This window comes from Parasteatoda tepidariorum, chromosome 8 (assembly GCF_982258835.1).
Source record: "Parasteatoda tepidariorum strain Cologne lab strain chromosome 8, Ptep-v5.0, whole genome shotgun sequence".
Lineage (NCBI taxonomy): Eukaryota > Metazoa > Arthropoda > Arachnida > Araneae > Theridiidae > Parasteatoda > Parasteatoda tepidariorum.
The window spans coordinates 62611178-62623247 of record NC_141762.1 but is presented as its reverse complement, the minus strand read 5'-3'; the positions used below and the strand labels follow the sequence as shown (position 1 = coordinate 62623247).

At 29.2% G+C, this 12070-nt stretch overlaps 2 protein-coding genes across 3 annotated transcripts in view; one reads left to right on the top strand and one right to left on the bottom strand.

Moving 5' to 3' along the window:
- The window catches only part of LOC107450504 (uncharacterized), a 265618-nt gene that overhangs the window by 180333 nt on the left and 73215 nt on the right, over positions 1–12070 (top strand). The window lies entirely within an intron of this gene.
- Positions 1–12070, bottom strand: part of LOC147806196 (uncharacterized) — a 51775-nt gene that overhangs the window by 31826 nt on the left and 7879 nt on the right. Inside the window, exons 4-6 of the mRNA XM_087168983.1 lie at positions 7967–8091; positions 3271–3431; positions 1090–1188 (exon numbers count right to left, since the gene is read on the bottom strand). Of these exons, the coding sequence (XP_087025109.1) occupies positions 1090–1188; positions 3271–3431; positions 7967–8091 (385 nt within the window). The remainder of the gene's footprint in view (positions 1–1089; positions 1189–3270; positions 3432–7966; positions 8092–12070) is intronic.

Genomic DNA, 12070 nt, shown 5'->3' with positions numbered 1-12070 from the left:
AAGATTCTTAACTCGGAATAAACAAAATCGTGGTATTCCTTCATTTTTTAAGCCTCCCATACTTGTATTGGCAAATTTTTTTTTCAAACATTAATAGTCGACATATTCCAATTCCTCACTGTAGTCAGAAATTAAGCTAAATTACCAGTCAAAATTTTTTTTTCTTTTAAACCGGTGCAGAAATAGGCAAGACTTTTTAATATACATTAGTTTTTAGCATTATCTATTTAATTGTCAGCTTTAATTATAAATTTTAAGGTTTTATGAAATAATCTAATTCAGTATTAATGTTTTTTTTTACCCTTAATTGGATTTTTATTCTAATAAATCCATCTCTTTATCTCTTTTACTCTTAGCCACTAACTCTTTCCCATCCTACAATTACCATTTTTTTTTCATTCAAAAGTAGGGCATACGAATTTTCAAATCTCTAAAATCTTAACCTTTAAAAATGAAAACTGTCTCTGAATAAAACAAAAGTTCCCTTTGTTACAGGGAATTAAATGACATTTTTATCAGCAGTTTGAAAGTTAAATATAATCATCACCGTTGATTTGGCGAAACATTTTAAAGTTAACTTTCATTACAATTTTTGAGAAACGTAATTATCTATTTCTGAGTTATTGTTCTACAAACTACAGTTTTTCTGACTTTTTTCAAAATTTTGACGAGAATCGGTTGAAATAAAAAATAATATTATTAAGAGATAATTCGATGTTGAGACAAACAAGCAGCTAAAATGGATGACAACACTCAAAATAAAGTTAACTCATTTATTTCATTCGCTAATCTTTTTACATATTTTTTAGTTCATTTCATGTTTTGAAATGTGATTAGTTATGGAGAGCTCTAAATAGTAATGAATTGTGATAAGGGTTAAAACTAATTCTAATCTTGAGAAAGAAGAAAAAAGTCTCCTGATCACCCAGCCTGTTCCCTATTCACAGCCTAAATATAACATCCGTGACAGGACACACGGGTAGTTTCTGAAATTCGTTATGATTCAAAAAAGTTTATTATTTGCTATCGGTTATCCATTCATAATGTAGTAAAAGTAAAAGGGAGGAGTAAGTAAAAATACAGTCTTACCCTTTTATTTGTAGGTCCATAACCTCCTCTTGCTTTCCACTTTTCTAAATAATCAATGCAATTTGTGTCATATGGATAAGGAAGCAAATTCTTCTCAATCTAAATATATATAAGTTATTCTTAATAGTATAATATAAAAACGAATAACAAATATGAACTTTGTGATGAAAGTATATTTTTACCATTGTTAGAACATGGTATAAACATGATTTTAAGATATTCGGGCATTTTATAATGTGGAAGAGGAAAGTTTAAAGAAGTATTTTGAATTTGCGATACAGACAAATGAGACAATTTCCCAGAGTATTATTTTATATTGAATTGAATGAAACCGGTCTTGAACCGGTGTGAATAATAGCTTAGAATTAATCAGAACTTTACAAATAGTGCAAATATTGTAAGATACCGATTTGCGGGTTCAAGATTGCTATGATTACAAGTGATGTCATTTATCCTTTAAATGTTTTATGCTAAACATAATGAAGTCAAAATAAAATCAAAAGACAAGTTAGTTTAAGCGTACTAGCATACTTCGAAGACACTTTAGTTAAGTTAGTGTACAATAAAGAAAAAATGCAAAATTGAGGAAATGAAAAATACCTGTTTTTATTATTTAATAAAATGGGAAAATAATCAGTATTAAAAAATAAATTTTTTCTATTACATTAAAAGAAATATTTTGTTTTCTGTTTAAAAAAAATCAACCAATCATTTTTTTTTTTTGGATAGAATGAAAATTTAATTTTATGCACACGCTTTACTTGCATTTTTACTCAATTTTTTTTCAAAACTGTTCAAAATTGTAAACAATTTCTCTGACGAATAAAGTTGTAGTTTTTGTATTATTTCTTGGAGGCATTCATAAGATTTAGTCCTTATCATTAATATTACTTATTAAAAACATTTTTTTTTTCAACTAACGAAAGATTTTTTTCCCCTCATGCATGAAAATTTTCTTTTTAATTTGTATACAGAATTTTAAAAAAATATTCCATATATATATATATTGTGATATTTATATAATTACATAATTTATGTTGCCAACACTAAAAAAGTGTTGATCACTTATGTTGATCACTAGTGTTGATCACTTATGTTGATCAACACTAAAAAAGAGCATTTTATTTCCCATTTCTACCTCAAAAGGTTTCTTTCTACATGATATGTAAAAAAGTTTTTTCTTTATGTACATAAAGAAAAAACGTTTTTACATATCATGTAGAAAGAAACCTTTTGAGAGAGAAATAGGAAATAAAATGCTCTTTTTTAGTGTTGATCAAAGAGATGAAAGAAAGAAAAAGTATATATATATATATATATATATATATATATATATATATATATATATATATATATATATATATATATACTTTTCTTGCTTGGATTGGTGATTAGCAAAACATGCACATAGTTTTAGAATTCAAACAGCGTATTCCTTGGTCTTAGTACACGTTCATATTGCTGTCTGAAATATAGAATGAAAAATAAAATGATAATAATAAACTATTGATAAACGAGTAATAAATAAAAAAAGAAACTTTTTTCTGTTGATCAAGCTACAGGCTAATAAACACTATCAATGTTATTTTTTAAGTGTTAAAAAAAAATCAGAATCGCTTACATTTCATTTCATACCAACATCTAAAGCTAAACGAACAAAAAAAAATTCCTTTTTCGAACGTCTCTTCAGAAATGATTAAATGTAATTTTCGAATGATTTTCATGATCCATGCTAAAATTCTTCCTTGCACCCACTCTCCAAATTTCAGGACCGCAGTTCAGAAGATTTTGGATGGATTTATAAGAAAAATATACACACGCGAACAAACTCTCTTCCTTGATTCAATATAAACGTATTTGTAGTTCTATATTACGTTTGGAAGTTGCGGTTGAAAAACATAATTTACCAAGTCCTGCATCAGAACAAAAGTAAATAAATAAATAAAGAATATAATTTTTTTTTAGGGCTGTTTGATTGAACATTTCGAACCTGTACAGTAATAACTTTTTTCGACACCTCTCACACAATCATTTTAGTCATCAATTTGACTATAAAGTTCATCCTGTTTGTCTGCGGTGTAAAGAGTGACTTATTATTAATGCCTTGTTTAAGAAATATTGAAAGGTAATTATATCATACTCATTTTTATGTATTTAAGATAATGAAATATTTTTGATTACTTTCTTCAAGCGAAAAGAATAACTTTTTCCCATCTCCATTGAAAATCCTTGTTCATAGGGATCTACTATTTGTCGAGAATGGTGGAATGATATTTGTGCTTTAGATTCATAGATAAATGGAGGATATCCAGTTGGATCCAGATCCAATGAAAGGCTAAAAGCTGAAAATTAACAAAACGTTTATTTTAACAACAGCAAATAAAAATAGCACGTAATAGCAAATAAAAATAGCACGAAATAGCAAATAAAAATGGCACTTGTCGGACAACACCTAAATTTCTAAAATTACTTTTCTGTTGGTGCTTTACGCTTAGAACTTTTTAACTGCAGCCGTTAACCTTAATGAGTCTGAATACCTGGATCGACGCGCATCAAAATTTTATTACTACTTGAGTTATTTAAGCCGTCTTTAAAGTTTCCTTTTTTTCTCCGCATGCTCAGAAAGCTTAATTTCTTTTCTTATATTTTATTATTCTAGTTTCACTTAGTCTTGCATTTACGCAGTCCAGCTAATTCGGATAAATTAATTATTTAAATAGACATTTAGATCTAGTTTTAGTTCTATAGTGTGTGGAAAAAGTAACACGTGTCGTCTTCTGAAGACTCTTCTGCCACAATATTTTTCTGAATATTGCTGTCCATCCTGAAAAGAGCATAGAAATAAAGAAGCAAATAAAATTAAAAGTTGGATCTGATTCTAGCCTTCAGCTGTTTGAATTCCTTTCCAAAGAGGCAGAGTCTATTTAGGTGTGGAAGAAACTATTGACCAAAAATACCTCTTGGAGTTAATAATTATACAGTACCTCGTCTTCCTTTGGGGAGATATTTCCCCATAAGCTACGACAGCAACAGGACAGATACTAAAATACCATATGTGATTTAGAAGTCAGGCAATAAACTCGGTTGGGGAAGGGATCAATTTAAACAAAATTCAGGAGCAAATTATCAAGTGACGCAATCTTCAAAGAGTTAGCTGTTTTTAGTCTAGATGGCATCACTCACAGGAAGATATGATGACTTGCAGAATAGCTCAAAAATATTATAATCTGAAGCATATTTAGAATTCTCACTGAACATTCTGCGTTATCAAACTTATTCAGCATCTGAATCAATGTTGGAAAAGTGAACATGAAATTAACTCTTTTTGTCAATGCAACGCATTTACCTTTTCACTAAAGAAATTTAGGTTTAAATATTTGAAGAGTTCATTCATCTCGCCTATCCCAAATTCAAAAATCTCTTATTTTTAAGGCAAATTCAAGGCGTCAAAACGTACAGTGATGCTAACACGCCTGGTGACATAGATAGCAATTTTCCTGCGATACTCATGTTTCCATAAATATTAATAAAAATTATTTATCTCCCTGTTAAAGTCTGGAAGTATCGCTCCTCATTTTTAATATTTGCCTATTGGCAACTCTAGAAAAAGTTTGGTAGTTTCATTTGAAGAATAACATTAAATAAAATAAGGCTTACTCGCCAGCCCTAAGAGTTCGATCGCCAATGACGAACTGGCGAGTGGATATTTCACGTTCTGCTTAAATACCACTGACCAATTTTCTCTGCATTGATGCTCTTTTTTTTTTAAAAAAAAAAGTAACTGTCACTGACTGGTATTAACTACACTTTTACTTTTTTTTAAGGTAAATTGCCACTGACCGGTATTCACAACGCTGATGTTTTTTCTAAATACTAGTGGGCTGTGCCCCCTGCTCGCTAACGCTCGCCAACCCCCAAAAATTACTACGCAATCTTATATGGTTTGCTTCGCAAACCAAGCTCGCTTCGCTCGCTACTAACTTAGGTACATTGCAAGTGCACAAAATTTTAAGAATTCAAAACAATCATTCAAATCCATATCACAACTTTTTTTTTAAAAAAAATTACATCTTTTTAGTAAATACTTAATATTTTATATAATTATTTTAACGAAGTCATTAAAATAAATTTGAATTCAAATAAATGTCATGTAATTCGTCAAACCTATTAGAAATGTGCTATAGTATAAAATCTTAAGATAAAATTTCTAAAACTCTTACTCTAAATTTCTTATCTCTTTAAAAAGGTTAAAATTTTGGCTATAATTAAGCCTATTAAAAATTGAAATAATTGAATTGCAATGGAAAAACATTGAATTTCGGAAGAAATCTTATTTGGTGAGAATGCTCTCTCTGGTAAAAAAATACAAAATAAACTGACCTCAAATAAAACTCCAAGGACTTCGAATCAAATAATTAATGAAACTACTATCACGTTTAATATAAAAGAAAGATTTATTATCTAAACAATAAAATTACAGCATCGCAGTTCCAAAAAACAAATCTCACACTCACTCAAAAAAACAATTTACATTCTATTACCTACAAATAATTAATGAAACTACTATCACGTTTAATATAAAAGAAAGATTTATTATCTAAACAATAAAATTACAGCATCGCAGTTCCAAAAAACAAATCTCACACTCACTCAAAAAAACAATTTACATTCTATTACCTACAAATAATTAATGAAACTACTATCACGTTTAATATAAAAGAAAGATTTATTATCTAAACAATAAAATTACAGCATCGCAGTTCCAAAAAACAAATCTCACACTCACTCAAAAAAACAATTTACATTCTAATTAGTCACCGTAGTAACCACAAAACTCTTCTCGTTACCATCTATAAACTGATATATAATAAATAAATTATTTAACAAAAAATACGATGCGCATAAGCACATAATATTTTACACTCTGGTTATTTCAGTTTCCGTTTTTATAAGCGCTATATGTTGAGCCATCTAATATAGATTTAGCATGCGACATTTTTAGCGGCAATCATTGGCTGATTTTCTAGCGTTGCCATTCGGGGAGTTGTAATGAGGCTTTTTTTTTATCGCCGTGTAAGAGAAATATATATATAGATACTTTAACTGCTTCAAAGCCAGCTGAAGGATAAAAAGAAGCGTTTTCCTTGTTTATATGAGAATAATACGAGATATAATGCAAAAATATAGTTTTGAGATAACGTTCTTGTGATCTTGAATCAGAAGTTACAGTCAGAAAGGCACGTATGGTCAGTGTCCGGAAGGGCTTAATCGGGAATCTTTATAATATTAAGACATCAATTATTTATAATAACCAAAAAATAGATTTAAGTAAAATTTGTGTATTTATCACCAACTTGCAACATATTTTGGACTGAAACGATTCAAGCTTACGTTTTCGTTATGATTATCTAAATACCTATCGTCTAAAGCGGGACATACATTATGACTAAAGACCTTAAAACTATGAGGAAATATTTTTAAAGTTATAAAGATAGCAGCTGGAGTAGAAAAAAATAAAAATTGAAAAAAAAAATTCATTTGAAAAATAACACTATATAAGTTAACTCACCAGCCCTAAAATTTTGGTCGCCAATGATGAGCTGGCGAGTGAATATTTTGCGTCCTGCTCAATTTCCACTGACCAAGTTTTTTTTTTTAAATAAGTGTCACTAGCTGGTGTTGACTACACTTTTGCTGTTTGTTTTTAGGACTAATTGCCACTGACCGCTATTCACAACGCTGATGCTGTTCTAAATATATTTCAACTGCTTCAAGATCAGCTAAAGGATTAAAAAGTGCTTTCCTTGTTTTAAGAGAATTATACGATACGTAATGCTTTATAATATAACGAATGAAGTATATAAAGTATACATTATAATATGAAGTGATGAAATTTTAAATATAAGTTATGAAGGCAGATTGCAGCTGACCTAGAAAATAATAAATAGTGAAAAAAAATTAAATTCACTTCATAGTTAAGTAACTCAATGCGTCCGGAAACAATATTTCTTCGTCTTGTAAAGATCTAAGTTTATTGCTTCGAAATTTGTTTTCGTCCTGCTTCTCTTTTCTGTTGGGATCACTCTAGGACAATCTATTTATATCCAAAGTTTTGATATGCAGCATACTCGATATCGTTTTATAGATTAGAAAAAATAATTTCCATTCATGGATTTTTATTATGCACGGCTAGCAAAAATTGTTCCAATTTGTTGTTTGACAAAATTTGGAAACGTGAAGGGGGATAATCAGTGATAAGTTGCTAAATGGGTTGTTAGGAATGAAAAAGGAGTTGAAGAAAAAAATTCCTATAGACAATTTTATCTAATGACTGAAGACATTTTTCTTAATCGAATGAAAATGATGCTACAGTTCGGTGATAACGCAGACAATTGTAAGTTATATGGCATTCCTCATCAAAACTGATATTATATTTGCTGAAAACATCTCCCCTCCAAAAATTGGAACAAAATGTACTAAGCTAAATTTTTTGTCCATCAAAGATCGTTATCTATAGAATTCAATGATTTTATTTTGCTTTATCATTTTCTTTTTAAAGATCTCATTGAATCAATTCTTCTGTGTGTATTGGTATTCAAGGCAAGTCTTAAAGTCATGCGCAATTCCCTGCTTTATTCATGACTTAAAATGTTGAAAGAAAAGTTAAACTCTGTCGTTGAAAAACATGCTGAGTGACTGATTGTTGTGTCTGAGAAATTAAGTTGAAATTATTAGAACAAAGAAGCTGATTAGAAAATATATCTTTCTTTTTAAAAACTATTTACTTAAAAGTTGTATTTATAAGAAACCGTGTTCTGAGTTCCAGAATACTGATGTCATTTAATATGTTTTTCCACTTAACTCTTGAATTACTTACCAGCTCCATTATCTACAATTTCTGAGATGTTGTCAGGCTTTCCAATCAGGGAATTGAAAGTAAAACAGGAACTGACAATTGGAGACTCGGTTTTTGGGCTAAATATTGAACGTGTAAAACAGTCCCTAAAAAGCAATTTAATTAATGCTTGTAAAATTTAATTTTTCTTTTTCAGTTTTCAATTACTATTACTTACTAGTTTAGAACTAAAGTAACTTAAGTGTAAAACCTACGTAAATAAATAATCACACATATTTCAGCACTTTATTAAAAAAAAGTATTCTCTGAACAGCCCGTTGAGGGCCAAGGATCATGGTGGTTGAGATTAAATGATTTCAGGACCAACGGCATGATTGCGGCAATGTGGTCTTCAAACCTTTTTTCCCAGACACGCTGCTGCCCATCGCTCTGAATTTAGTTGGACTTCAAGCCACCACTGAGCCTATTATCTATTTTAAGCCACCTATTATCTATTTTAAACTATGAAATCAGACACAAAAATATTTTCTTTGAATAAACACACCTTTTTCTCTACGAATTTGGGTTTTCGACTGTCAAAATATGAAAAACTAGTTTAAGTAAGAGAGGGTTAAAAGTTTGAGCAGGTTAATGTTAATTTTAATATGAGTATTTCTGAGTCATATGACTATGTTGTCATGTCACCAGAACGTTTGAATTGAATCAAAACTTTTTTGCACTCATTTATAAAAGTTATTTATCTAAAGATTAATTCATTAAAATAATTTAAATTGTTTATTGTTTTTTTAATACTTAATTTACTTATTTTCAAAAAGTTTTAAATTGAAAGTAATGATAATTTTGAATCCTCATAGCTCACGAGAAATCGAATGAATCTGACACGAAGTCGAATATTTAATATTTGATTTCTCAGAAATGTTACGACAAATTTTACTCATATTTTACATTTTGCTTCTTAAAATAACTTTCTTTAAAATGATGTAAAAATTCTTTTACCTTGCAATTCAAAATGTTTTCGACTAAGGTAAACTAACCAGAGAAGGAACACTTAAGCTTAGCTTACCTTTAAAAAAATCACAAAAATTTAAAACCTTGTAATTTTAGCTAAATGTCAGTGCCAGCATATTAGTTGTTAAATGCAAATTATGTATAAAATTGTTTTTTAGAGAACTTACATAATATTGTTTTAAGCTTTTGGTGGTTCAAATAATAAGTAGTATTCTGAAAAAATAGTGCATCGTTACTCATTGTTACTCGAAGTTCTCGCTTATCAAAGTATGTGTTATGTTGATAAGCTTTCTTGTTCTATGACTTTTTGTGTCTGTCTTGCACGCATTTGTTGAAGTCAACGTTTTCAACATAAAATGGAAAAATACCACATTTTATAAAAGCATTTTAACTTCGTCAATTGATGCCTCAAAAGCCTATTAAAAATGGGTGTAAAATTATCACTACATACTGTTTCACGACTCCCTTATTTTCAAGATCTAATGGAAGTTTCAATTAAGTTTTCAAAGTTCGAAATACGCTTACATCACAAGGCTGGAACACACTAATAGAATTAGGTAGAAAGCTAAACCAGAGAAGTTGTTTTGATAAACAAAACTTGATCAGTTTCAAATTGATACGAGATTTACGCCCATCCAGAAGTAACAAAAAAAGGAATTTGATAGAATTTTCGATTAGTTATGGGTGGAAAGAAGCATTTTCAATGTATTCGTAAAATGTGCTGTCACTTTTTTCAATGAAATAGACAGCAGGAACTGATTCTGTAATACCTGGAAGAATTCTTCAGTAAGGAAAATCTACCGATGGAGGTACTTTTTTTCTTCTAGCAGAAATGTAGATCAAATCTGTTGTTCTTTCTTTTTCATTCCTAGGAACTTTAGAATATAAATCCTTATAATTTTTAGGGTCAAAAATGTTTCCCTTTTAAGAGCAGTATTCAACTCCTGTTTCGTTCGCATTCTAGATGCGATCACATTCTAAAAAGATGCCAAGGCTACTTCCCTCTTTAAAAGATTCCTTTAAATTCTTTAAACCACTCTCGAATACTACTCTCAAAAATGGAAGTTTTACCTTTTGAAATTATCCTCGCATTGCACTGAGTTATCAATGGATGTCGATTTAAAAAAGCTTCACCCATTTTTTACTTGAATGGCTGTCTTTAAATGGATGTTCCCTACCCGTTTCCGTCATGACGATAAAGATCGGATTAGGATAATAATTTAATTAATTATTGGCACAGAAGTCAACAAAGAAATGTTTTATTCAAGTTTTTATTATTATATTTATTTAGTTTTCGATTAGTAAACAAAGTTTGTTAAGCTGTCTAACGTATAATGGAACTAACTGCTACATTTATAAAGATAAATTATAAATAAATTATGCTTATAATTCCTTCCATAAATTTAACAATTAAATTAGCATTTGGAAATGAAATTATTTTTGGAATTATTCATACAACATTTAACAGAATTTCACGTGTCCTCTATATCGCAGAACTACTAATTATCTTTAAGTCATGTAAAATCATATTCCCACCTACTGTTCATTCTCTAGGAAATTTTATTCCCAGTGAAGGAATTTGTCTGTTCCCTTAATGGTGAAAAATTGTTTTTTGTATTTTTAGCATAATTTTGATGTATTATATGACTAAAGGTACAAGAAAATTATTATTTCTCCTTTATTTTTATTAACTTGGAAAAATCCCAGTAATGAAACACTTGTTCATTCATTGGCTTTTCATTGTTAGGTAATCCAGTTAATAAACACCTCCTAATCTCAGTACTCGCTTATGCTATGATTCTTAAAATAAATAAAAACGTAATTTCAATAACCATATTTTGAATTCTTTTTTCACAGTGAGAAAAATAGAACTATTATATGCAATAAATTGTACTTAAAACGTATAAATACAAACACTGACCTTATAATTTTGTCATAGAAACAAGGTACTGAACAGATACTACAAAATTCAAAAAGTTTTCCAGAAAAGACCATATGACCTGGCAACCAAATGCATTGTTAGATGACTTCCTATTGTTAAGTTTCCAATCAAACTGTTTCCAATCAATCTAAGTGAAAATGTTTAAACTCTTAATTTAAAAAAAATATTTATGAAATGTTCCTTCATTGGGGTGTGTTTCTTCACTGGTTGCTTTACCCTATTATTAAATAAAATAAAAAAATAATAAATATTTACTAAACTTCATTTGCGCATGGAATTTTCTCTGTATACGGGAAATTTATAATTGTGTGAATAACTTTTCAGTTAGTTTAAAAATTTATCGAGATATGGGGAAATATGCAAAAGTAAAATGAGCATTAAGATACAAACTTTGAATCATCGCCTAACTTTACTAGGAGAACCATATTTCCCTGATTGCTTCTACTCTTTATATTTTATAAAACAAATATCCGAATCCGCCATAAAAAAAGGACTGTTTATTCATAGAAAATACGAGTTTGTGCCTTATTTTGTAACTTTAAATATTATCTGCACTAATATGTGAGGTCATTTTTTTGAACCATTGAGATTAAGTCAGAACGTGAAGATCTGATCATTAGATCAAAAGTTATTCAGGGTGGTCCGTTTATTCTTTACCACACTGTACATATTTTTTTCACATTTAATATGTTATTTAAAAATCTTACTGTCACTTACTTATTCATTAACTTTAAAAAGAAGCATGTTGCAATACTTTTATATATTATTTTGCAATAAAATAAAATGATTTATGTAGGTAAATTTCTCACAGGTTCTGAAATAAGAGTAGCAATTGAATTGCCTAATAAAAAAATTCATTTGTCATTTCAGAAATAAAATTTATTGCAAAGTTTCTAACAATGCGACAAGATCATTTGCAATTCTGATTTATTATTTTTGCTGGTATTTTTCTAGCCCATTAGAAGATAACTGTTTCAATTACTGATCCGTAATCTTCGGTGTTAAATGAGAACTGAGTAACATAATTCAAAAACCAGTAAGCAGTGTTGCCAGATTAGGGGTTATCCCCCTAAATTTAGGGGGATTTTTTATCCTCAGTGGTTTTTTAGGGGAATTGGTTTTTAGGGGTTTGTTTTAGTGTTATTTGTGAATTTTACTAATTTCATTTTGGTTAC